We start from the raw sequence: 26,884 nt of genomic DNA, 5'->3' as shown, positions 1-26,884 counted from the left end.
TTCACATTGCAGTTGAAAGATGAGTGGAGTTTTGTTATGAGCACAACACTAACTGAGATGTTTTCTGTCTCTCAGCCGGGTGCTGAGAGGGCGAGGGATTCTGTAGATGTTCGACAACTGCCGCGGGTTTCTGATCTTCCCTTTGAACAGCGAGGCGAGTTGGTCTAGAGCGAGCGGCTCTGAGCACACGAACACGCCGTGACACACTCAAGACCCCGTGATGCAGAGCAGATATTCAGCAAAATGTTATTTATTTCATCCTTTTTATGTCAGTGTCTCGCGAGTGACCTTGAGGGAACCTGTGCAAAGAGCAGAATAGAAAGAGAGAGGTTTGATGTTGAAATGTCAGAAATTTCACTGTATACATTATGAACACTGAATGTTTCCCTCTGAGATTCCGGCTCAGCTTTATTAAAGCACGGCGAACTGAACAGACTGAAAGGAAGCAAAGGAGAAGGGCAGCTGGATTAAAAAAAGAAAAATGAAAAAAACAGATTCGAAAGCCTCGAATACGTCATGCGATTCAGCTCATTTCCTCCTCCATCCGCCGTCTTCCTGCTCCCTGGACCTTGATCTGTTGTTTCACCTTTACCCTCGATTTGGAGCCAAGTGCTCGTCATTATCCCACCCCCCCCCCCCAACCCCCATCCCTGTTTGGCCTGCAGTTAGACATGAATCAGTTGGTTTGAGTCAGAAGAACATCAGTGAGGCATAAGCAGGCGCATCGTGCAGCTCACAGAGCAACTCAAGCAAATATCATTGTTTTCAAGCCATCCCCACTTTTTCCGACGTGCACCCAGGCCCCCTCCCTCCCCCTCTTGTGATACAAAGTTTTCGGACCTCACGGTTAGTCCCTGGGAATCCCGACAACAGGATTGTACTGAGTGGTGTTTAGCATGGTAATGTCTTCAGAAGGTAAAGCCATATCTCGGGCCAGACTCTAATCCTGTTTTCTCTCAAATTGAAGTTCAGCTCGCAACATCAGCGAGCGAGCGAGAGGAAAAACCACAGAGAGAATTTGTCTCAGTGGCTGTGGGAAGTCAGAGAGAGATAGAGACAGGATGAGACGGTTCGGCTAAGCTGCAGCTAGGGTTACTGCTACAAAAACAAATCCTCCTCATCTTTGGTTTCAAATTGTGGTTCAAAAGAAAAATGAAATCTATGGAATAATATTATCTCTATTTGTTAAGTGGATTTAGGGTTAGATAAATTAAACAAGCAAATACAAAATCGAAGATTGGCTTGAGGGTGCTCCAGAATCTTAGCTGTTCCTCATCAGAGATCTCAGATGTTGTTCCTGGAATCTGCTGGAGTCCCTCTCCCACAGCCCCATCTTCTCTAGCTCCTCTTTCAGCCCTTGGTCTTTTTTGGCTCCTCGTGTTCCTGCCTCTTGATGTTGCTGCCACTTGGGATCACTACATCTATCGCAATTGCCTTTTTTTTTTACTTCCTGTTTGTCGACCACCACGATGTCCTGCTGGTTAGCCTTCCCCCTTTTATCTGTCTAGATCTGGACGTCCCACAGGATTTGAGCTTATTCTGAACCGCCTTCTTTCCTTCTTGGAATTTTGACCTGGGAACTTCCAGCCCACAGATGTTCCTGTTCACTGTCATTCCATGTGCAGCCTGCGCCCGGGGTCCTGTCTGGTGTGGTAGACCCCGGGCCTCTATTGATCTTGTGTTGCCATGATTAGTGCCTCTGTGCTGTCATTCGGACCAGTCTCTTCCATATGGTGGTATGAACCATTATGTCAGTGATGCAGGCCGTGCAGGGGCTTCTCCTTCCATGATGGTTCTTCCTCCTCATCAGGTTTCTGCTGTCTGAGGTATTCACTTCTTAGCAGATCATCACTTGGGGCCATCTTCCTGATGTACTACTGGATCTTTGTCTTTTACTGGATCGTGGCTCTGACTCTCAGTAGTTCTCAGCCTCCATTCTTCTGCTTATTGTACAGTCTCAGGGGGCAGGACCTGGGATGAAGCTCTACCCAGTATATACAGTATATATGACCAATATATCTATTGATTACATGTGTGTTAAGCTGTCGGCTGCTGCTGCCATTGACACCAGCTCTGAACACTCAGAGTACTGTCTTTCTACCTGTGTTATAATAATAGGGTTTGTGTTCCCTGTGTTTTTGTGTAAATGTGTGTATCAGAAACTTCCTCAATGTTTCCTCTGTCCTTCTAGCCTCCTGCTACATTTTAGTCACCGGGCTGTTCCCAGCTGTGACACACACACCGTGCTTCTGCTTTCAGCTTCTGTTTTATCTTCACGCACGTCATTGGTCTCACGAGGACTCACTCTTTACATGTAGCACACACAACGCCCAATGAGAACCCGCTTCTTTAGCTTCTTTTCTTATTGGATTATTTTTGCTATATGGAAACATTTAATCACTGTGTGTGAGAGATGGCATTTAATTCTTATGAAGTTGTTACGGCCCACACATTTGTCTAACCTACAAAATTCTGTTTCCTCAATGGGGCCTGACTGCCTCGAGATAAATCTCAATGTTTCACTAGGCTGCGTTCTCTCAATTACACTCACTATTCTCCATCATGGGCTGTCAAGGTGTGTTTGTCTCATTACTGAGCAATTGTTTAAGTTCCTGTCAAGCCGACTGCCGCGTTCATACCAAAGACTGCTCATGATGCCTCTTCTCAGCTCAGGCGGGAGAGGTAATCTGCTAAACTGAAGGCTTGACAGCTCAATGCCGTGTGACAACTTCTATTTCTCCTCGTCTCCATCATGCACATTTTGCTATGTTGTGTTCATAACAACCTGAAGGAAGCTCAAACACAGCGGCTGCATGAGGGTGCAATGACGTCAAAGAGAAACAAATGAGAGTTTAATAACCTCGACTCCGTTTCACTCCTCTCCTGAAGGTTTAAAAATACAAAACTCATACGCAATTGACTAATATCCCTCTATCGCTGTAACAGGTTGTGCCACCATGTGGGAAACTAACTCAAACTTAACTCCAGACGCTCAAACCCGTCCTCGCTCTCGCTTTCTGCAATTTGAAGTTTGGAAATCAAATCAAAAGTGACCACATCTTTTACTAAGTATAACAGGAATTTTCTGCCAGTTGGTATGACTCATATCCTGTTGTTAACACTGAGGATGTCTTCAGTGTGGAGGAAAGAATGTTGCTGAATTCTTTTGATGAGGGCAAATGTGAAAATAAACACACACACTTATATGTATAAAATGTGTGTGTGTGTGTGTGTGTGTGTGTGTGTGTTCATAAAAATGGAGAAGTTGACACAGTAATTTCAAAAGACTTATATCTGTTAGTTGATGTAAACTTTCAAATAAGTATCCAGACAGACATTAGTCTCCTGGTTTAAAGCTAAATACCTTTTCAAAGAAAAAAATGTTCAAGCCCCATTTAAACCTGGATGTATCTTTTATATTTTCTAACATTACTATTAAAAACTACACTGTGTTCACCTATGTCTGAAATATATTTTCAAAAGTTTATCTACCTATACATATACATGCAAATGTAACCCTGTATCCATGCAAAACAAAGTTATGTGATATAAAGTACATTGCCAAAATAAATGGTGTTTTCATGTAGGTGGCTCGGCCTCATTGTTTCTGTGTGGGTTGTGGGTTTTCTTCAAGTTTTATCCGTTCTCCTCCCACAGTCCAAGGACATACAGATTCAGAGACTGTAAATTGACTGTAGGTGCAGTATGGATGGATGGATGGAAATAATCATGTGGCAGAGCGTGATCAAAGGGGAAAACAGATGAAATGATTAAGTACAGATGTATGAAATCACATTTCTAACTAGATTGTTGTGCCTCTAATCATTTCAGTGTCTAAACAGATTGTGATCAGTAACTAATTACTTCTGTCCGGGTACATCTCCTAGTATAATTAGCTAGAAGCATAAGACAAAGAAAGAGTGTTGTGTTGCAGCAATGTAATTTAAATTTGAGTCAACTCATATTCTGTGATGGAGACAATCTGTTTCCAGTAAAGAGGGTCAGGATGGAAGCCAACTGTATTTAGGATGTTTATTATAAAGTGTTGGATATTTTCTTAGAGAATGTGACTCGAGGACAAGCTGACTCAAAAGCGTCCTCGTCACTCTGGACAAAGACTGTCCTCTGAGAGTGGCGGATGAATTGCCGGCTTTGTGTGCTGCAACAGTCCTGGTTTGTGTTTCTCGGTGTGGTCACGCTGTTGTTACACAGACACACACACACACACAACAACCCTGCAGCCTTGAAGTCGTAATTGAAAAATAAATAAAACGAAAACGTAGATTTACCAGGCTGGTTATGCCGTTGAGTTGCTGCACTACACCGTGGTGATGTGTCATGGAGTTAGGTGCGTTTTCTTAAAAGGCAAGATGGACTTTTTAATAGGTTTTAAAAAAGAAGAACGAAACTTACGGATGGAACTGAATTACTTCTTTAGATGCTCGTTGAAAAAGGTTGGTATTTAAAGTAAAGAACAGAACTTCACAGCCGCTCGTGCTGCACATCCGATCATCCCCAGTGTCAGCAGGTTGAAGGGAAATGATCCAATAAGAATCTTCACCGTTATAAAGAGGCTGTATAATTAATATATCAAACATGTGCTGCGTTTTTGCAGCGTAAACACATCAAAAGTCTCCCATTATAATAAGGTAATTCATTTTTGTGCTGGGGACATTGAGACAGCAACATTGAGGACAGATGCCAGACGGACACGTGGATGGAAAAGATTGTACAAACACGGTGGAGCAGACAGGATGACAGACAGGCAAACACGCGGGCACCAAACCACAGAGAGTGTGGTGTAATAAACACAGAAATAAAGAGGGAAGGAAGAGAAGCCATCGTGCTGGGAGACAGCTCTATCACACACACAGACACACACGTGCACATCACAGATCATCACAGAGAGAGTGAGAGTGTACAACAGAAAGAGGAGGAGGAGGAAGGCATGGTATGAGGAAGAGTGGGTGAGCGAAAGAGTGAAACAAGAGTTTCAGACAATTGGACGAGGAAGTCGTGATGATGACTTCTCTCATGGGTGTGGTTGGAGAGCAGTTCACCCCCCCGTCAGAAGTCACTCACACACACACTCAGAGGGGAGGCATTGTGGACCATGAGGCTGCGGATGCATCTCTGGGCGGCAGCACCTCACAGGATGGAGACTAAGGTAAAGCGTAGCAGCCTGGACTAAATACCAGAGGGCCGGGGGGTGTTTTGGTGACTGAGAGGAGGAGATTGATGGAGGATGACAAGACAAACGGATGAACAGACAGACAGAGAGAGTGAGTGAGTGAGTGAGTGAGCGAGCTGGATGCGACGGACAGGCAGAGGGGGGGGGTCAGGCCAGGGGAAGGGAGAGAGCGGGAGAGACGCCTGTACAGCCCAGGGGAAAGGGGCCTCGTCTTGACATATGCTCTGGAGTTAAATGTAGATTGGCAAGACCCGGCTAATCTGAGCTGTCACAGCTCATGACGGCCACAGACACTCACCTGTCAGCCCGCTGCGAGCCCGGAGGACGAGCTGCCACCAGGATAGGTCAAAGATCGATTCATTTTGTGCCGGGGGTGGATTTAAACAAGCCACCAGCCCAGACCTCCATCTGTTACCCCACCTGCCTTTGCTGTACCTTGCCTGGCAGTTGTTGTCATTTGCAATGCAAAAGAAAATATACACAATATCGTGCAGGTTATTCTTCATATTTCTTTTTTTCCGTATAGTGTTTGGTTTCAAGCTGGGGTCAGTGTGTTGTGAGGGGGAGGAAGAAGTTTGTTTTTCCACAGTTTTTTGGGGGGGAGGGGATGCTGCTCACCGGCGCAGGATTTCTATTATGTTACAAATAATTGTTGTGACACATCCTCCAATGCTGTTTTTTAATTGGTGACAGCGGCGGCTTAAAAAAAGAAGGGATGAAGTGTGATCAATAGTGCCACAAAGCTCGCAGCAGGATCGTGTGGGAGGATGCCGCTCGCAGTGTGCATCTTCAATCACTCATTTTTTTTGACAAATAAAAAAAAAAAAACTACAGTCTCGATATGTTTAAGTTCTATGGTTTGACCTTCAAAGTGAGAATGAGTTTTCTGCCAGGCTGCGTGTGTGTGGGTGCCCGCGTGCTCGAGGAGGAAGGAGAAGTGGCCACGTGGCGCTAACCTCAATGAGGGCGTCTTCCTGTCGGCTCCATTTGCAGTGAACAAAATGTTCCAGAGTCTTGCTGGTTCTGTAATGTGCCAGTGCCAGATCCCTGGATGTTCAATTATAACATGGCTAAAGAGACTGTGTACAAACAAGCGGACATTTGTTTTCTGCTCCATCCTCTGCAGCATTTAGATGGCCTTTCTTTATTTTATTTCAGTCTCAAAGCCACAGGTTGTGTTGAAACTGCAGTCAGAGACATAGATATGGCCTTCCTCTTTCCACAACGGCATTTCACCTCCTCTTCCTCTTTTTTTCCTTCTTCCAGATTCATTTGGTTTCCTTGACTGTCGTCCTGTTTGTCGTGTTTAAAGGTGAGTTCACAAAGTGACACTAATGACCGGCCCACTGGTCCACAAATCACAATACCAGTGCAGGTTGGGTCAGAGGAGCAGCCACAATCTCCTCTAAAACACACAGTCATGTTGGAAAACACTTGGCGTGGTCCTCCGAATCACCACAAAGACTCTTTCAGCCATCTGGATGAAAAAAATATTCACTCAGCTGAACAATGAAACACATTTTTCACCTCTTATTTCAAATCAAGACAAAGATGGCAGCCCGCCAGTTACCTGTAGGAAACTGGGTTGCTACTTGGGATGAGAACTGGAAATCGTTGTTATCGTGCAGTGGACAGACACGTTTGGTTTGAATCCACATGGTTGGAGGAGGCTTTGAGGATTCTGAAGATAAACCGTTTAAAAAAAGAGGAGAATGTTTTAGAATAAAAGACTTTCTTTCAGAGACGCTTTACATCTGTGACCTAAACATATGTTATGAGCTTCAATACAGAAATAGGCTGTGCACTAGATCGTAACACTGTGGAGTAATTAAACCAATCGTAGTTAAAGTAGAAATTAGGGCTGGGAAATAAAACAATATCAATAATTATCACATTCTTTATCAGTAGCAATTCAAGAAAAATCCAATAGATATTGATGTAGTGCTTGAAGGTTGAGTAAACACAGTCTAACGAGGTCAAACACATAATTGGTCCACTTCAGATTTATCAAATGATTTGCTGTTTATCAATAAGAATTTGAAAAACACAACCTTCACCCGGGAGCACAAATCAGAAATAAAAAAAAGGTATAATGAAGATTAAAGATATCTACTCTTTGTCTTTTCTGTGACCCCCTGAGGCCAGAGGGCAGAATATCACCTTTTCTTTGTGAGCAGCACAAATAGAGAAGGTCAGTAATGTTGATTAGCTGACATGACAAAGGGATGTTCATTAAGATTAAGATAGACACGTTTATTTATACCACACACATGCACAGACATGCACAACACACTCATGCAATGGTAGGTACATTTATCCTCTGCATTTGACCCATCTGGTGCACACAGAGCAGTGAGCGACCATGTACGGCGCCAGGGGAGCAGATGTTGGGGGAGTAAGGTGCCTTGCTCAGGGGCACTAGACAGGGTAGGGAGAATTCTCTTGGATTTTTGGACAGATCAATCCAGGTTCGTCTTTTTGTTGTTTCTCCGTGGAGTCGAACCAGAGACCTTCTCCACCCATAGTCCAAGTTCAACATATTGTTATTTCTTTATTTTTAAAGTTACAATCTGTCACTTTAAGCTGCAACTTTGAAACTAGCATCTGGAAATGGAAGCAAACTATTGAGTTCATCATCAGCATAAAGTTAAGGGACTCGTTAAAGATCAAATGTCATTTTGAAACTGATACTGCCGAGGCAGGGAGATCTCAATGTTCAGTGCCCAGTAAAACCTGAGTTAGACCCAATAACAGCCTGGTAAAATGTCCCTTTGACATTAAAAGGGTTCTTTTTTCCTCCCCCAGAGTCACAGAAAACATTAAACTACTTCTCCACAGGATGGGTAGAACTTTTCGCTATGACTAAATTGATCTTCATATGAAAAATAGGTGGAAGTTCCCCTTTAAAGAATTTTAGAGAGATTTGTCACAAATATTTAACTGCAGAAAATTCAGTAATATACTGAATATTCATTACATTGTGGGACATTTGGTTCCTTCACTCTCTGTCACACACACACACACACACACTAAAGTTGTATATGTATATATATATATATATATATATATCTTTCTATGTAGATATATATCTGTGACGGAAGTCCAATTTTGTCTTATATACATGGGAATAAACCTTTTAAAGCAATGACTTTAAACATTAGTTTAATAACAGGTTTCATACAAACCTACACATGGGAAATTCACTATTTACTAGAGACAATAGAACATGAAAGAATACAAATTAGGCAATACAATCTAAATTAAATAAGAAATGTAGAGAAAATGTACATATTATATGTAAAGATGTATGAGAAGATATTGAAATGAATATATACTTATTTTTGCATATACAGACTGATAGTATTTAGAATATGATAGATTAAGTAGGAGGTAATAGGTATGGCATACATATGGAACAATGTAATTGCTGTACGTTACACTATTGTTTGTTCATTAAAGTAGTTGGAATCAGAGCATCAGCCTGAGAAAGTGGAGGTTTTATAAAGCTGCAGCATTAATTGGAAGGTGCTGAGTGAGTAGACACACAACGGCCTCACTGTGCCGTCGCCTCACACAACAAACCAGCTCTGTTGTAGCCAGAGGTTTTCCTAAGAGCCACTTCTTTGTGACTTTGCCGCTCACACGACTACGACTGTGACCTGCTCTCCATGCATCTGCAGGCCTCTCTCTCTCTCTCTCTCTCTCTCTCTCTCTCTCTCTCTCTCTCTCTCTCTCTCTCTCTCTCTCTCTTCTCTCTCTCTCTCTCTCTCTCTCTCTCTCTCTCTCTCTCTCTCTCTCTCTCTCTTCTCTCTCTCTCTCTCTCTCTCTCTCTCTCTCTCTCTCTCTCTCTCTCTCTCCCCTGCATGGTCAGACGCAGTCTCTGCTCTGGAATCCATCACAGCATTGTGTGAGAAAGTCACTGGGTTAGTAAACAAGGCCGTGCATTGTTCCTCCTGGGAGGTGAAGAGTCCGGAGGACTCGTGGTGAGGCTTCATCTCAACTCCTGTTCTTCGTGATTCTAATGTGTCATTTTTTTTTCCCACGCAGTGTCGAGGGCCCAGACTCCATCGACTGCAGATCAGATGGAGCCTGTGAGCAGCGTCATGGAAAACATGCAAACAGTGGAAACAATTGGTACTCTCCCTTTCTATCTATCTATCCGTCCGTCCGTCCGTCCGTTGTCTGTCCGTCTGTCTGTCTGTCTGTCTTTCTTTCTTTCTTTCTTTCTGACAGGTTCATACATTCAGCTGTTTCCTCTGTGTGACAGGAAGTTTAGACCTGAGCAGAGTCACCAGAGATGTCGTCGACTCTCCTCCGAAAACTGAAGGAGCCACAAAACGACCCGTGAGCAGCAGCAGCCCAGCGAACGTCTCCAGGACCTTGTCAGGTGGACTCATGTGCCGTGAGCACAGTACACATATTCATACCATCGGTAAAGTTACTTTGTGTTTACTTTCTGTTTCTGCTTCTGTCTTTTTCAGCGGCCACAGAGAAAACCCCAAAACCACAACCAGAGCTCACATCCACTCAAGGTAACAGCCCGAGCCTCTCCCTCACTTCTTTAAACACCAGCTGGTGGAGCCATTGAGTTTGACTGGTACATGTCAGACTGAGAACACTCCAGTCAACTAAAACATCCCCTCACACCGGTTTAGCACAGCCTCCCGTCAAGCATGCTGAGAGCTTTAAAACTCATTATGAGCTAATTAGAAAATGTGAAACTCCCTGTCCTTGTTGAGATACAGGGAGGAGTGTTTCTGCACCCGAGGAAACAGGGCGAGCGAGACGGAGAGAGACACTGATGTGCTTTAAAAAGAGTCGCAGCCTGAATCTTCATTGAGAGTCCTCACGCCAAAATATTAAGAGATTCAATTAAAAATGGAGTCAAACATAGGAACGCACCTGCAGTTTAACTGGAAGTCATTATGCGTGGACTAGAAAGATAAGAAGTCAAAATGTCCCCGAGAAAATGTGTTCCAATATAATGAAATGATGCTTTTGAAAAAGTGGAACTGTGCATTATGAATATTACATTTATGAAATATTTGATGAACGGAGCAAAGGAGCCGAGGAAACGAATGTGTTCAATGTCTGTTTCCATTCAGCATCCACAACGACATCCTCCCGATCCATAACTGGGAAAACCACCACTGAGAAAACCACCACTGAGAAAACCACCACAAAGGACGCCCGTCAAGCTTTAGTCTGGAGTAAGTAAAAACGTCCCTGCTCCGTAGAGTTAACTTAAATGCCACAGGCGCAGCCGTTTTATTGTTATCTCGGGGCCGACTGACAGTGTCACTATTCCCCGTCTTCCAAAGCACCTCACTTCCTCTCTTGCCAGCAGATTAATGCTTGATTGTACTCTATGCACGGTGGGATGAGACGTTTGAGTCCTCACGCTGTGCCGTATACTGTAGATATGGGTTTTGATACAGCAGCAGCAGCAGCAGCAGCAGCAGCAGCGTGTCACAGGGGCCGGTGGATGAGCCTGTCGTTCCCTGGTGATCCTCGCCCCGGTTTTATTTCCTTTCAGACGCTTCCTGTGTTCTGCAGACGAAACCTAATTCACTGCGTTTCTTTCTACTTTGACTTCCTATAGATCCGAAGTGGGACGAGGCGTTCAGCTATGGTAAGAAGCTTGACTTGACTGTGCTGCTCCTTCTGCCAAGGAGGTTATGTTCTCATCTAGTTGTTTGTTAGCGAGCTGGATTACCACTTTAATAATGCACTTAGGCCTTGTTTGTTTGTTGGTTTGCATGATTACACACAAACTTATTGACGGATTACCATGAAACTTGATGGGAGAATGCGGAATGGGTCAAGGAAGATTTTTTTTTATTTTCTTTAACAATAGGAGATTTTATTCAACTTTTTCCACTATTTTTTAAAGAATAATTTATGTATCTTGATTAAAATGGGCATGTTTAGGGATCTGATATTTATTGTGCAAACAAAACCCTGGATCTAGTGAATTTAAATGGGCTTTCACAAGGGGACTTCCGGGCCTTGTTAGTTTCTTTGTTAGCTTGCAGGATTACACAAAACATACTTTGTTTACGTAAAGGTGGGGCTTGCCCAAAGGAAGAACTTTTTATTTTTTTCCTGAACACTTTTCATGATGTATCTTGATGAAGAGAATCTGATATGTTTAAGGGACTCATAGTTACAAGAGAAAAAGGTGTTGTTAGTCGTTGCGTCCAGTTGCGTGTCTGATGTGTATTTCACATGCTCCAGATTACGAGTCCCTGCGCCACGCTGGTCTGGCCATCGCAGCAGTGCTCTTCATCATGGGCATAATGGTCATTACCTGTAAGTATGACACTGAGAACCACCATTGTGTTTGGTAATCCCTCGTAATCAAGTGTAATCATGTCCAACCGCCCTTCTCACTCCTTTTCTTCTCCCGAACTGCAGGTGGCAAAGTGTGTCGGTTGCCCAAGTGTCGCAACAGGTCCTCAAAGTAAATATGCACTGTCCTAATCCTGAATGATGTTAAATGCTGAAACACAAAAAGCGGATAATATGCAGTCCATTGTGCACGGTGCTTATATCATGCTGCAGCTGAGCGTGTGAAGTAATTTATATCACAGGCTACTGGATGATGTATGGCAAACAATCAGTCACATCAGACGCAGGCCATAGTAGCTCCACAGAATGCTGACTACAACCACTGTGATGATTAATAGATCAGAAAGATTATGATTGAGCTATTTGTCGAGCAAAAAGCGTAACGGAGCAGCTGCAACAACTGCACAGCACCTCGCTTGTTTTCATAGCTGAGGCGCGGTGTTTGATTTGTGTATTTACTTTCCAGGTCATATCGAGTGGACCAACGATGAAGAAAGAGAGAGAGAGAGAGAGAGAGGGAGGGAGAAAGAGAGCATGCACACAGTGACACAGAAACCAGTCCTTCCATCAGTAGAAAAACACTCCGCCAACACCAATACCCAGCGACATGTGTGTGCATGTGGGCCGAGTGTGTCACAATGTCACACACATGAATCACGCATATACGAGAAAAGGTGGAACCATAACATGCTTTATCTGTGTCACTCATTTCTTTACTTTCCTAAAAAAAAAAAAAAAAAGAACAGGTAAAGTGATTATTTATCCTGACAAATAATGAAAAGATGAATCATTATTTGAATCACACCTTCAGCCATGGAGCGGCCCTGTGTCTAATGACCTTTGCATCTTGTAGCAGATAACACAGCCATCAGCACCGGCGTCTCACAGGCAGGATTGTTATTAAAGGTTACGAAGAATAACCCTGTGGCGTTCCCTTATTTGACATTCTTGCACAACACTGACACGCTCTGTTCAGGATCTAAAGTGAAGGGAAGCCGGGTCACTTCTGCTCCCTGCGTACCCTGCAATATCAAATCTGAACGGGGGAAAAATACCTGATGTTTGGTAAGCGGTGTCAAATCCTCTTAGTGGCTCTATGCTTGTAAGTGAATTAAGCCGTAGATTAAACAAGATCCACGGGCGCATTATCTCTGCATCCATATGGCGTCGCAACAGTGGAGACAACAAACTGGGAGAAGCCGAACACACGTTTTAATAACAGCTTTAATGGTAAAAATAAACACAATGCAAGTCAGCGTGGCTACATAATAATCTTGTAATCGATGTTTTTAATTGCTGACGGAACAAAACCAAAGATATAATTCAATTGTGCAAATGGAATAAATTCATGGATATAAAGTCTCCTGCTGCAATCGTTTTCTGGGTCATGTGTTACATACTGTCAACTTTTATATGAGGAAAATCTACTTTGAGTGTCCTTGGCAAAAATAAGTGGGTTCATCTGCCTTCCTACACCATGGTGCATATAAACAACCACATTTTTACTTTACATAAAAGGCAAATAACTGAGTCCCAACAACAACTTTCATACACACCACTTATTAACCAACAGTGAAGACCATGCCCCTTAAACTCAACATTAAAAAAAAAACATTTATTTTGCCAAATATAGATTGGACAAATGCATAGATCAGTAAATCTGATAATTCAATATATTAGATTAAAAGATAGAATCGCTGCATATAATCATATTGACAGAAAAAGATATTAAAAAATAAAAACATGACCCTTTCCACTAACGTCACGCTGAGATAGAAACAAAGCTCAGTAGTTACATATGATACAGGACATTTACAGCGAGTAGTGTCACAGCAGAGAGGTGCAGAGCAGACTTTGGACAAAATACTGTAGAAAAAAGAATTCCCACTATTGTTTGCGCTTCACAAACAACTCCCTGCTGCAGTCAAATGTTGCACTGGGTCGGGTTGGTCTGACACGAAATATGACTAAAACCAAAGTAAGAAATAAGTAAATCTGATTATATAGACTATACAGACATAGAAAACTGAAATGTTTTGTATTGTCCAATTATCCTGCCCCTGAAATGCTGGCACCGATTGTAAGGCTTAGTGGCCGACTCTACGACTTTGAGAAGAAACACAGTGTAACATCACACGGGGCTCGAAAAAAATACAGTAAAACAAAAGCGTCAACAGGATCGGCCCACCTGCTCGTCTGTGCCCAAATAAACTGGGACGGTTCAGACCTGCAGTCACTGCAAACCCTGATGAAGACGTAACATAATAGTTTTTGGCCTCACGTCTGCCTGGAGTGGAGCCAGCGTTGCCCTGCCCAGTGTTGCTGACTCCTCATGAAGCCACAAATGAAAAACTGACGTGTCGAGCAGGGGTGTGTCGCCCCCCCCCCCCCGCACTAGAGCAAACCAGCGCTTTGGGTTCTTACAGAGAGAGAGAGACAGCTTTTCTAAAAGTCCGTGATGGATTTTCATTTCAATGAAACCGGAGAAGCCATCATGTGGTCTGAGTGATTGAAACAAAGGCATTGTTGGTATTTACCCATCACCCCCAACACTTTTATTTGATCTGCAAGATTTGTTCCCTCCCTCACACCCAGCTTCTCTCTCCCAGTGTGCGAGGCATCCATCTAACCCTCTGCAACATTCAGAGCCATTGATAATCTGCGAGACTGAAGTGAAAGACTTTCGAAACCAAAGGAAAACAATTCATTCACAGCAGCCCATTAATTTGCAGCCTTGCAACAAGGCGTTCGCACTGGCTATTTCCACTGGTTTCTTTTTTTCCTACAGAGGCTGAGAAGACGGGGAACAGGTTTTTATCTTGCCAGTGCACTGCCTCTTGTTATTCCTAATGGGCCGGGAACAGAAGATGTCAGACAGGTGAACAGGGGAGTGAAGTGAGCACTGGGCTGGCTTAGTGTGGATTAGCATGGTTTGTCTCACTCAACCACCATTTCACACGTCAGGTCTGTTTCACATATACCAAATCAAATGCAAATATATTTTCACTGCAGAGCTGGCGGGAGTAATTTCTTGTATCAGGTGGTAAAAAAAAAAAAAGAAAGAAGGGGGGGGGGGGGGGGCTCTGGCTGTGCGAATTCATCCCTTTTAACAAAAGAGGTTTTAAGCCATTTCCACTGGCTTTGATTTGGATTCCACAAATAGAATCCAATTAGAAGGTTTGAATGTGTTCCAAATGTCCCGGGCTAAACCGCGTGTATGTGGAGAACAAAATGGCGGGGACACATGTAGACAAAAGTATACAACAGTAGAGAAAACATAACATTGCATATGCATATGCATTGATAGGAGGTTGTGCAGGAGTGAGCAATGAGCTGAAAGGTGAGAAGCAGGCTGATGTGCAGAGACGTCCTGAGTCAGAGAGCGGGAGATGACGTAGCACAGCTCCTCTCCTCCCCGTGTGCTATGTAACTGCTGCTCCGCCAGGAACTAGACGGGCCCTTTGTGGTCCTGCTCTGCGGGCACGGAGTAGATCCTGAAGGGGCAGAAACACAAGCAGGCCATCATTTAGAGATATTCTTAGGCCCGTTCTCAGTTCGTTAGCACAGAGACGAAAGACACGAGGAGCAATTCCCCCCCCCCCCCCCCCCCCACGCCGTGCGTCAGAATTAAGGAAGTAGACGTCCGCCTCGTGCTGCAGGGCTCCTGACAGGTGCACAGAGACTGCATCACCTCAAAATACACCTCATCCCCAGGTGGGACTTATAAACCTGGAGAGGCTCTGTTGATCCAACAAGCCAGAGGTTGCTGTGTGATTAAGCCTCTTTTCACTCAGCACCAGACACTGCCAGGGCTGACGGCAGCCCTGGGAGGCAGCCAGTAATCCCGTGGAGGAATTTAACCCGTGCAGATTGACTTGGGTGTCTGCTCCACAAGGCCGGTCCCCCCCCACCCCCTCTCCGGGAACTAACTTGAACTGCATGTGTGACCTCTCTGACCCAACCTGCAGGTCACGTGGGACTGCATGCCAGAACAAAACGTCCTGATTGCTGTGCAGACCTCAGCTAACTGTGGTTAAATGACAACAGCGTCAGAGAGAGAGCGTCTCTCCGTATAACTGGTTTAGGCTGTTCTGCTGTCTGATCGCTGGTGGCAGATTGTTGTCATGACGCCAGGATCATGTGTACAGGGTTGTTATATTCCTGAGTGGAGTCATCTCCTCAGGCTTCGCTGAAGTCCATGAGGTAAGCGTTGGAGCAGGTTCGGTCTTGTCCCAGTTCGGTCATACAGAGCTTTCCTGTCTTACGGCTCTTGTTTGATGTCTTAGATGGAAAGGGCTGGAGGAAGGGAATGTTCAGTGGTGGTGGTGGTGGTGTGAAGCCTCAGGCGGTGATACTAATTGCAATGCAAGTCTGGACGGGCTCAGATGGGTGGATGCTGGGTGTGTTTTCAAGTGTTTCTTTTTTTGCCAGATTTTGATGTTGACAAGCTGGATGAAGTTAAACGAATTTGCAAAGGCAGCAGAAAGGCTGTTACCCATCAGACTGGTTCTGTCACCTGCAGGCTGACTTAGCGTCTAATGGAGCACGCATGTCTTACAGATAACGTATGAGCATTAGCCGTACAGAGAAAGAAAATCCGTAAGGCCAAAAGTTGGCGAAATAAATGAAATAAATATAATAATTAGATGACATATTTCAAATCCACTTAAAAATGAACTACAAACAGAAGAAAATGTATAATCAAATATCAACTTTGTAAGCCATGAAGTTTGACCTTACCCTTGCTGCCGACTGGGCATGCGGCGCCTCACAAATATTACAGCTGCAGGAGGGGGGGGAAAAGAGAGGAGAAAGGTCACGGATACGCAGGAGAAAGGTTCCTATTTGTTTAGGTATTAGTTAGGTTAACAAGGCACAAAGGGTGATTCAGGCCGAGCCATGGACGTCTCTACAGCGGAGCATTTGTCAACTGTGTCAACGATACAACCATTATTTCACATTTCCCTGGTAAACACAGAGTACTTACTGATTATTGTTGCAACTGAGAGAGTCAACACACACACAGCTACGATGATGATAATCATGGTGAGCTGATCTGTAGGATGAAACACACATGGAGTATTAGGTGTTACCACTACGAGATGAATCCTTCATATTTATTGATATGTATTTCCTTTACTTCTGCTGAATATTGGCATTTATAATACAAATATATGTCTAACCTGATTTGTCTTCTTCACCCGTGGTTTTATCTGGAGAACCACCGGAGTTTGGGATGACAACACCTGGAATCCATGGAAAGAGAGAACACAGAGTCAGGCCAATTTCAGATGTGCATTTCTTTTTTCCACTATATATTTCGACCACCTAAATTACACTTAAAGTAGTACTACTACTACAACAGTACCAGCCATGATTGAGGTTTGAAGTCATTCTCGTTCTACAGTTTGGAAAATATGGTGGTCAATAATCCTCAAAATGTAGTCCGCTGATCATTTTCATTGGCCGTCAGTTTGCCAGATGTTGATAGGCATCCTGCAGTGATATCAAATGTCCACACTTGTTTGGCTAATCTTTTAAAAAAACAAGGTTGGGAACACAAACCACAATACGTGTGTTTGTCTGGATTAAATAAACAAGATATAATATTATAATTAGTGAGCTTTAGAAGTGCTGGTAGGTGAATTTTGTAACTTTTTGACAGAGCCAGTTCAGCTGTGACCCCTTTTCCACTCTTTGTTCTGAGCTAAGCGAACTGACTTCCGGCTGTAGCTTCATATTTGTTTGTGGGTGTGACGCACCTTCATATTTATTGATATGTATTTCCTTTACTTCTGCTGAATATTGGCATTTATAATACAAATATATGTCTAACCTGATTTGTCTTCTTCACCTGTGGTTTTATCTGGAGAACCACCAGAGTTTGGAATGACAACAACTGGAAACCATGCAACAGAGAGAACACAGAGTCAGGCCGATTTCAGTTGTGCATTTTTTTTTTTCACTATATATTTCGACCACCTAAATTACACTTGAAGTAGTACTTCTACTACAACAGTACCAGCTATGATTGAGGTTTGAAGTCATTCTCGTTCTACAGTTTGGGAAACATGGTGATCAGCTTTCTCGCTGAGAGTGAGCTGAGTCTAGTGTTTGTAAAATGAATATGTAGCCACAGCCAGCAGCCCAATTACTTTTTCTCTCTTTCTATTTGAAATGAGACAATGTGCAATATTCAATAATCCTAAAAATGTAGTCCGCTGATCATTTTCATTGGCCGTCAGTTTGCCAGATGTTGATAGGCATCCTGCAGTGATATCAAATGTCCACACTTGTTTGGCAAATCTTTTCAAAAACCAAGGTTGGGAACACAAACCACAATACGTGTGTTTGTCTGGATTAGATATAATATTATAATTAGTGAGCTTTAGAAGAGCTGGTAGGTGAATTTTGTAACTTTTTGTCAGAGCCAGTTCAGCTGTGACCCCTTTTCCACTCTTTGTTCTGAGCTAAGCGAACTGACTTCCGGCTGTAGCTTCATATTTACCACTCAGACACAAGAGTGGTGTTCATTTTCTTATCTGACTCTCAGCAAGAGCAAAATGTTGTCCTGCAGGTAATCATCTTGACTGGAGAGTTGGTTGACTCATTAAATATTTCCTTGAGGAAAAATGACAAACACGTGGAATTAACTCAATGTTAACGTATATTGATTTGAATTAATGTGTCTGCGCCTTCAGAGGCTTGAGGCTTCCGAGCTGAAGCTGCAGCCTTGTTCCAAACAGATCTGTGATTCTATCAAATGTCAATCAAAGGGAAGATGAGGAGTGACAGACGGAGGCGTGGAGAGAGAATGAGAATGCCAATGTTGATTAGCTGACCGGCAGGATGGTGGAGATGTCGACGTGTTCATCGGCCTTTCGGCAGAATCCGTGGGGCTCCTCCAGGGAGCTAATTGATTCTGTTCAGCGTTTAATGGTTGGGAGGCGGGGGCCACAGCCCTTCACACATCTCTGAAACACCCTATACATAATGCTGACTTACTGACAACATGACAGAGGCCAGAACAGTTCACATACTCTCCTCTGGATAGCGGCCGTTATTGTGTTTGTGGGTGTGACGCAGAGGAATATAGAAAATCATACTGCCCTCTGATCTATTCTTAAGAACTCACCCTTTTTCTCAATTAAATCTTCGTCGTCTATTTCTGAAAAATAAGACAGAAAAACAAATTAGCTGTCTATGGAACAAAAATGCAGACTCCTTGGTTGTTGAGCATTTTTTGGCAGATCCTAATAGTGCAAGACTTCTCCTGGATAAGAGTCAGCATATAGACACCACATTTAATCTTTTAGCAACAGTATTGATTGAGGGTTTTATGAAGTCAGTTTAGGGCCAAGAGGTCTGCGAGCAAAAGATGAACTATAAACAAGAATCAATATTGCACACAGGAAACCATGCACAAGAAATCTAAAGTGTAGGAAACAACAAAACTGAAAACAAGAAATTACAGCCAGAGTATATATAGAGACCAAAACTGTAAGTAGACAGCAAAACTCAGAAAGAGGAAGGGAAACTATAAAATAAGAAGTGGGAGAGCTACAAGTTTATCAAATAAAATAGTGCAGCTGCTAAAGCTGAGCATCAGGTCTTCCCCCCCGGCCGGCTGAGTTATATAGGTACATCAAGTGTTTTGTGTTTGACATGAAATCCTCAAGGTCATTTCCACAAACATGTCTGGTGTGACCCTTGACATGTGGTACTCACACCTAACACGTGGCCTGAAGGACCCACTTAGCTCACCCGAACGCAAAATATCAAAACTGACGTTGTTAGTACAAGAAACGTGTTGAGACAAGCAAAAGGACCTGAGAAGGAAAATTACATAAGTACATAATTTCTTTCAAAACAAATGTGCTAAATATTTTTCTTGGCTGGTGTGTAGATAATGAGTGAATTCAAATGTTTCTGTCAAATATCTTTACAAGTTACATTCCCTTGTTGATGGTTGCGGGTGGCACCATGTGACCTGTGCCAAGCTGAGTGAAAAGCTTCTTAAAGTATTTCAGTTTTTTCCTGTTTCATAAATAAGATATATCACGTACCGTCATCAGCCGATCCCTCTGTATCTTCTGAAGCCGCTGCAAAAAAGAATAATATTCATTATAAAAAGTATTTGGGTTACAGTAAGTAACATGGCATCCTTTAATTTTATATTTCTCTTGTATGTGTTACAATAACCAAGTAAAGCAATGGGAATATTGTTTACTAATTCCACAGTGCGTTTGTCTTTAATTTTATTCTTAGGTGTGCCTACACTTTGTTTTCTTTCACTGTAGCACCCCTTCTTTTTTACGTGGCACACACTAATCCTGTTGCACGCAGCACAGACGGTGAGAAAAACATGCCAGCAGACCCTGATTAGATATTTATCACCTGAAAGCGTCACCGAGATGAGAACATACCAGAAGCGGCTGGCAGCAGCAGCAGCAGACACAGGAACAGCAATCGCATCATCTTCAAATGCTGTGCAGAGAAGGGGGGAGAGAAGCCAAGTTAAAAATACCTGCTATTAATATATTCAGAGCCATTGATGTGTGTGAAATCCTGGTGTTTTGGTTTAAAGATGGGGGTGTGATGGAAAGCAGAAACGCTGTCTATTATTGGGACCTGTCTTGAGTTTCAGAATCACATATGCAAGTCGTTGGAAAAACCAAGAACTTTCTGAGCAAACCAGTCCCTCAACCGTTTTAACTGGTTTGTCATGTGCATGCAAATCTAGATTGCAATCTGTGGTGGGAGTTGGCAGGGGGGGTGAATGACAGCCTTGTTTTCCTATAGTGCTCAGCAGAAAAAAGTGTTGAGAACTCTGTCACCGTCGGCTGGCCACGAGTGTCTAGTCAACATTTTCCTCTCACTCCACAGCTCAGGTGCCGGGTCAGGTGTTTCGTAAACAAAAAAAACATATCCAATAATTTCCACAGTTTAAAAAAAAAGGAATCAAGTTTATGTTTTTTATTTAAATATTGTGTCCTGGTGAACAATATTGTTGTCAAACTAATTGGTACAGGAAAAAGCTTGAATTTAACTTACACACACATACACGCATCTGGCAGCTATATCTCATTTAAGATATCTTGGCTCAGACTCCAGTTTGTGTGTGTCGTTGTTCTTAAGGAAAACAGTCCTGGCTTCCTTATGGCACACGGCCCAAGACAAACTCTACCTCCGCTCTCAGTGACCACGCTGTCGATGTGAAACGCAGATGTTCATGAGCTGCCAAACAAAGCCCCAGCTGTTTCCAACACAATATGAATGCTGATATTTTTAAAATGGGGAAAACATGGGAATGACCTCTCTTCTGGTCCAAGTCCCGGATGATGCCTCATTGGTCAGATTTAGCCACTGGGGCTGGCATGGGCTCAGGAACCAATAGTTATTCAAGCAACGTTTGATAGTGCACACAGAGGGAACTCTCCCATTGACCTTTGTGCCAAACGTTGTACTGTAGGCGCCTCTTCATTGTTCGCCATGCTCATTGTGTCCTTGTTTCCTCCATAGTTAATGACTGGGAAAAGAACTGGAGTGACCCACGCGGTTAATGCGCTTGGTTCTCAAACAGGCCTCAGCAGCAAACCTCTAAACACCCCCCCCCCCCCCCCCTGCAGTTACCGTCACAGTTTCCTACAATTTAAGGAAGCGGATTAAACTCACAATGACCATATTTGGGAAATGAAAAAAGAAGTGGCATTGACATTAGGAACGGAGACACTACTCAACATCAATTTATTTTCATGATAAGGTTTTTGGCAGTTTTATGAAAAGACGACAGCATCAGGAATCTGTCCATAAACCGCAATCTAATCGGTAATGCTGTCCCGGTTGTTGGCGCTGACGTGTATCATGCGAGACAAATGTCCACCCTGCTCAGGAAACGAGTGCGGCTCAGTCCACAACAAGATTATCTTCATGCTAAATTAGCACAACAGCATCGACAACTATTTTGGTTGGCTATATTGGAAAAAAATAAGATGTTAATCACACGAGTGAGGCTGATTGAGGAGGGAGAGCAGTGTGGGCTGTTCTGGCCTCCTGAATAGCTGCACTAAATCTCCCAACACAAATAACCTAAGAAGCCGCAAATAAAATCCCCCTCTGTATCCAATTTGCTTTTCAGAGTCACTTTGGGTGAAATAATAAGCTGATCCAATTTGGAAATATTTATCAACCCAGCCCACTGCTTCCACATTAAAATGGCTCCTGACGCCTGTATTAGTTTTTTTCAGATTGGGTAATATATTCTTGTACATTTGAATACCAATTGAATTAACGCCAGAGCCCGACGTACCAGTTGCCTTCTGGCTGGAGATGTAAAAGATCATAGCCAGTAAATTTAGAAACGTACAAATCACACAACCGGGGAGCACAGAGCTGCAAGAGAGGCACACACTGTGCTGTGGCTGGAGGGTGGAGGAGTCCTGTTTTTGTTTAGTTTCCCCCAGTGCACTTTTCCACTGACAGGGTTAAACCTGAACCTCATTCCTGTCTGGTCAGGCCGGCCCGCAGAAAACGCCTAAATCTTGTTTACCAAGTTTAAATGTGAATGATGAACACCTTCCACCTCCCTCCAACCCGCCCAATGCAATCTACATCAACAAAACACACACACACACAAACAGAGGTTCGCTGCATGTACATAAACAGACCTGCATGCAGAGACACAGACTGCCTCGCTCTTATCTGCTCGCAGAGATAACGACCATCTGCTCAACCCCTGTGCACCGCTGACAAGACGTTGACACCGGCGATAGGCGCCGCGAACATGCAAAGATATCAGAATTGCTGTAGCCCGCGGAGTTAATAAAAACAGACAGGAATTGAGAGAAAGGAGGGAGCAGATAGCAAAGAGAGAAACTCTGATTATTGCGCCAATGTGTCAACGCTGAAACGGGCTTGCTCTAAAACGACTGAGCGCACAACAAGGAGGGAGAGAAAAGCACTCAGATCATTTGTTGTTCATCAGTTTTTATAAACGTGGAAGCTCACTCTGCTCCGATGAAGACAGAAAAATAGTTTAATTGAAACATTTGCTCAACTCTGCCATCTCTACAGTGGCTGTTTATCTAAGTGAGCTGCCAATGGACCGCTACAAAAGTAACAGGGAAAGCAATGATGAAATAAAAACAAAAAATGATTGGGAAAAGCAGATTCACAATACCTCAGTCGGTGCCGTGCATGCCAGTGAGCAATCCGCTGCTGACAAACAACCAGTCTGCAAACTGAGTCGTTGTTTCCAGCGCAAATGGGTTGTGAATGACTTGTTGAGCAGAAGAAGGCCGAGAGTGAAACAACTCAGAGGATATGAGTATGTGTGTGTGTGTGACAATGACAGCCGTGTTGGGTATCCTGTATTTGTGCAAGACTCCCTCTCTCTTTCTCTCTCTCTCTGTTAATAGATACAAGCTTGAGCATATCTCATGATTGCACGACTGCCTCTGTTTTGACCAAAACACAGCAAATAGCCGGATTCGGAACATGCGGCACACTGGGCACGTACACCTCAGATTTACTTCTTTATCAGATGGAGACAAAGCTGCTGTCTCAGACACGCTGAGCTGTCTGACAACGCATCATCTCTCCCTCAACAAACAAGCAACACAAGACTCAGCGGAGAAGATCACCGCGGATCTGCTGCCATCTGCTTCACCTCTGGCACAAGTAACAGCAGCAGAAACGAGGCTGATATTTGACTGCAGACTCACATTTAGTTAGTAAATAAAGCCACATGAACAGGAAGTGGAATGAGGGGTGCTGCAGTGTGTGCCTATAGGCGGGTAAGTTCTATTCATTTCTGTACTGCAACCTCATCTGCAGGAGGAAGTGTGCAGATTTGAATGGATGTAAAAGAGGTGTCACACTGACTCACAGTGAAACAAACAGAGCTGCGACTGTTTAGAGCTGAAATATCTTCCCACACTCTGAAAAGTTACTCCCATAGAGTTGGGTGAAGTTGGTGAGACAGAAAAAATTGAGGAAATGGGAGGAAATAGAATAAAAAAGCAGCACTGTACAGGATATAGACTGTTTCTCATTATCCATCAAAAAGGCCACTGGTAGTAATTGTGTATCACATTGCATTAAAAAACAACAATCGATAACCTACCTATGCAAGAGAAAGCCAGTTCTAATGTTCCCCTTTCAAGATGATCAAAGTCTTTTCTCATACAATATCCTCTCTGCACTGAAACTTGACGCACTGACTCACCCGAGATGAAGGTCAGTGGAGGAGATGAGGCGCCTCGTTCTCAGGAAGAGCTGCTTCTGCTGTGTGCGACAAAAATTCTGCTCAACTTTACTCTCACCTACAGTAAGAGGGGATTCACAGCCACCTCATACAGAGCTGAACTGCCCCTCAGCGCTCGCCTGTCAGCGGGAAATACCTCCCTGTGTTTTCTCTGAACTCTGCTCTGATTTCCTGCAAACAATAAGGTTAAAATACTGATGCTGCACAACAACATAAGAGCTAAATAGCCTGTATGGGAAGTTGTGTTCATTTAGGTTAAAGTTGAATAATAACTTGTGATTAATTCCCCTCTAAGGTAAATTGTAGGCTAGTTATATTTGTGTTCATGTTTTTTAGAATAATTGGACACATTAAAAAACAAAACAAAAACAATAATAAATAACTAACATCGGCTCTTAATTGTTATTTTTAATGTGAACCTCCTCACACTTTTGTCACTTGCAAAAAGTCCAGAGCTGACACATGAAAAGTCTCGAACAGCAAAACAGTTCCAGTCGTCGATGAAGATATCTGCTGAAGTTCATTACTTCTTATTTTACTTTGACCTAAACTCTTTTGTCCCTGTAAGGATCCTGTAGATCGATAACTTCCACTGAACTGACTGACGGATTCTAACCTTGGACTTAACCTGCTCCAAAGTAAACATGGTGAACCAGCTTCAGACTGATAACTCAACAGTTAAACTTTAGGTTACTACTCTTTTGCCCACGTCTGGATCATGTAGATCGATGACGCTTGTTTTCCACAGATCTGATAGGTATGTAGTTCAGTTCCATTGTTTACTGGTTCCAAGCTTTCTGAACCAGCTACGTACTGAAACTTGAAGAGTTAAACTTGAAGTTATGGTAGTGGCGGCCTCCTTATCATGCTCCTTTGCTCTTTGTTATGAGGTGTTGTTTAAATCTTCCTGACCCTAACTACTACGGTGGCTGAGAGAGCTCAACGCATTGCAAATGAAAAAATTGGAAAAAAAGAAGATGTCACAAATACAAATCAGAAATGCGATACAAATAGCGAAAACAAAATGAAAACATAAAAATTCCAGGTAACCCAATAAAGTGATTGAACCTGGTTGTAGTTCGATGCTTTGTGAAGTCCCATCCCCGCTGGTGAGTAGCAGACTTCAATCACTTCACAAAGCAGTGAACTACAGCCGGGCTCATCACTATTTTGGGTCCCCTGGAAACATTGCCGTTTACGCCATTTGCTGCGGCTTTCTGTATTTCCCGTGTGTTGTAACTTTTTGCAGCGCATTACACATCGAACATGATGAAGCTGTTTTTAGCAATTTACAAATGTTTTTCTATTTGTATGTTTTCTTCATGTGCAGTTTGTTGTGCTCTCCTGGCCACTGGGCCAAAAACGTTAATTATTTCTTATTTGACTGTGGCCTTGACTCTTTTGTCCCTGTTGGGATCCTGTAGATTGACTTCCACTGATCTGAATGGTCAGTAGTTGGGTCGTGACAAGTTCTTATTCTTATCTCGATCTTAACGTGCTCCGAAGTTACCATGGGGATTTACCCCCGGGTAAAACTCAACCAGCTGCTGAAGAGTTAAACTTGAAGTGATCTCAATAACTTCCCTAACCCTGGCTTCATAGTGCAGACCTCCTGATCGTTCACCTTTGCTCTCAGTTACTGTGAAAATATTGGAAAGAGGTCACAAGGTGTCGCTTAAACGCCTCTGAGCCTAAATACGACCTTTTTGTTTTTTTTTAGAACATCCATGTTTGTTTTGTTTTGTTTATGTCATCCATGTTTGTTTTGTTTTGTTTATGTCTACATGAACACGCCAACAATGACGTCACAAGCCAAACGCGCGAAAGGAACGTCCGAGGAGCTCGCGAACGCATCGCGGCGGCCAATCAACGCCAATGCAGATCACCTGGCACCTGCTGTCCACACACTGACGTCACCGGCAAACTTACCAAGTACTCGCGCTGATTGGCCCGCTGTCACCACCGCGTTACTGTGACTGCGTTGCGTTACTCGTATCAATACATAGCGATATTGTCTCTCTCCCCTGTGTAAGAATGATCTACCAGCTGCAGAGGGGAGTTAACGCAGGTTTTCTCTCTCTCTTCTCTCTTCTCTCATGTGACCTGTCTCTTCCGGTGCCGATATGCGGCGCGTGTTGCTGCTGCTGCTCCGCTCGTGGCTCCTGGGGCTCGGTGAGTGTCGCGGTTCACGAGCCGCTGTCTGCAGGCGTCGGGTCGCAGTTAAACCGGATCAGGCGACATTTGCATGCACACTAAGGTCGCAGGCGGACTGGTTTCCCTCACGCACGGACACACACACACACACACACGCACTCCTTCAGACCTGCTCTCTCTCAGTTCACTCGCCTCCTCACTTGCATCTCAAGTCTCAACACTTCTGCTGTTCCCCCCCCCAGCACATGTATTTGCCTGGTTCTGAGTGATGAGCCGGGTGCGGCTACGTCTCAGCCCGTGGACACGACAAAAGATAATCTGCGAGCTGTTAAAGGGAATAATTGACTGTAGTTGTCTTCTTGGGGGAAAAAACTCTGTTGCCTTTTTAAATTTAAATTTAAATTTGATATTCTAATGTATACACAACTGTACCTGAAGAAGTGAAGCACTACACCAAACACATTTCCTGTGACTTAAAGTACACAATCCTCTTGTGTATAAATATATTTAAATTGTAACTTTTACTACTGTTTACAATGACGACAATGGAAACTTGTGTTAAAGATCAACCTGACAGAAAGTAAGCAAAACTCCTATGCAGTTAACTCCTATGCATGTGTTATACATAGGCTGAAAGATAAACTTACATTTAACTGGGCTGTTGTTTACGATTGTCTCCGCTGGTCTGTCACGGCTCCAACACCAAGATCCTTGTTATCATGGAAACTGCCTGAGTGAGTGTGCACGTTAACACAGGTGTACTCAGTCAGGAACCAGGAACTGTCCTCCATTGGCTGCCGAGCTGGTTGAAATCTGACACCACCGTCTTATCTGTGTTACACAAGTAGTGTAACTGTGCTTACTACTGGGACACTTCCTCATTGTGCACTGAGCATGTGTTATTTAGTGTGTTAACTGTCATA

The 26,884-nt window shown here is 43.4% G+C and overlaps 3 protein-coding genes across 10 annotated transcripts in view; 2 read left to right on the top strand and 1 right to left on the bottom strand.

The window, feature by feature from the left end:
* nphs1 (NPHS1 adhesion molecule, nephrin) overlaps positions 1 to 3,566 on the top strand; it is a 37,890-nt gene extending 34,324 nt beyond the window's left edge. The window contains exon 29 of the mRNA XM_062398617.1: positions 76 to 3,566. Coding sequence (XP_062254601.1) covers positions 76 to 168 — 93 coding nt within the window. The 3' untranslated portion in view covers positions 169 to 3,566. The remainder of the gene's footprint in view (positions 1 to 75) is intronic.
* Positions 3,567 to 5,006: 1,440 nt separating this feature from the next.
* fxyd5 (FXYD domain containing ion transport regulator 5) lies at positions 5,007 to 12,904 on the top strand. Of its 2 annotated transcripts, none has more exons than XM_062398643.1 (10): positions 5,007 to 5,167; positions 6,458 to 6,503; positions 9,239 to 9,325; positions 9,459 to 9,578; positions 9,673 to 9,723; positions 10,297 to 10,401; positions 10,794 to 10,823; positions 11,429 to 11,503; positions 11,609 to 11,654; positions 12,009 to 12,904. In XM_062398643.1, the coding sequence occupies exons 1-10, from the start codon at positions 5,114 to 5,116 to the stop codon at positions 12,031 to 12,033; spliced, it is 639 nt and encodes a 212-aa protein (XP_062254627.1). In that variant the 5' UTR covers positions 5,007 to 5,113; the 3' UTR covers positions 12,034 to 12,904. The 2 variants fall into 2 exon arrangements, with proteins under 2 accessions (XP_062254627.1, XP_062254629.1); XM_062398645.1 differs by lacking the exon at positions 5,007 to 5,167 and adding an exon at positions 5,221 to 5,282.
* Positions 12,749 to 26,762, bottom strand: si:dkey-262k9.2 (uncharacterized). Of its 7 annotated transcripts, none has more exons than XM_062398649.1 (10): positions 26,609 to 26,730; positions 23,769 to 23,827; positions 19,969 to 20,029; positions 19,609 to 19,644; positions 18,678 to 18,710; positions 17,379 to 17,441; positions 16,726 to 16,788; positions 16,530 to 16,598; positions 16,283 to 16,325; positions 12,749 to 15,036 (listed from the first exon to the last, which is right to left on the bottom strand). In XM_062398649.1, the coding sequence occupies exons 3-10, from the start codon at positions 20,018 to 20,020 to the stop codon at positions 14,991 to 14,993; spliced, it is 405 nt and encodes a 134-aa protein (XP_062254633.1). In that variant the 5' UTR covers positions 20,021 to 20,029; positions 23,769 to 23,827; positions 26,609 to 26,730; the 3' UTR covers positions 12,749 to 14,990. The 7 variants fall into 7 exon arrangements, with proteins under 7 accessions (XP_062254633.1, XP_062254636.1, XP_062254635.1 ...); XM_062398652.1 differs by having other exon boundaries at positions 23,769 to 23,824; XM_062398651.1 differs by lacking the exon at positions 26,609 to 26,730 and adding an exon at positions 25,737 to 26,061.
* Between the last annotated feature and the right edge of the window lie 122 nt (positions 26,763 to 26,884).

The sequence above is a fragment of the Platichthys flesus genome, chromosome 11, assembly GCF_949316205.1.
Source record: "Platichthys flesus chromosome 11, fPlaFle2.1, whole genome shotgun sequence".
Classification (NCBI taxonomy): domain Eukaryota; kingdom Metazoa; phylum Chordata; class Actinopteri; order Pleuronectiformes; family Pleuronectidae; genus Platichthys; species Platichthys flesus.
This window is presented reverse-complemented; position numbering and strand designations above follow the sequence as displayed.

Excerpts from the sequence above, each read along its gene's own strand:
- fxyd5 (XM_062398643.1), top strand. The coding sequence starts at position 5,114 with ATGAGGCTGCGGATGCATCTCTGGGCGGCAGCACCTCACAGGATGGAG. Across the intron at positions 9,579-9,672 it reads CGTCTCCAGGACCTTGTCAG|CGGCCACAGAGAAAACCCCA; the intron begins GTGGACTCATGT and ends TGTCTTTTTCAG. Across the intron at positions 11,504-11,608 it reads GGGCATAATGGTCATTACCT|GTGGCAAAGTGTGTCGGTTG; the intron begins GTAAGTATGACA and ends CCCGAACTGCAG.
- si:dkey-262k9.2 (XM_062398650.1), bottom strand. The coding sequence starts at position 20,020 with ATGATGCGATTGCTGTTCCTGTGTCTGCTGCTGCTGCTGCCAGCCGCT. Across the intron at positions 16,326-16,529 it reads CTCAGTTGCAACAATAATCA|CTGTAATATTTGTGAGGCGC; the intron begins GTAAGTACTCTG and ends CCCCTCCTGCAG. Across the intron at positions 15,037-16,282 it reads ATGCCCAGTCGGCAGCAAGG|GATCTACTCCGTGCCCGCAG; the intron begins GTAAGGTCAAAC and ends CTGCCCCTTCAG.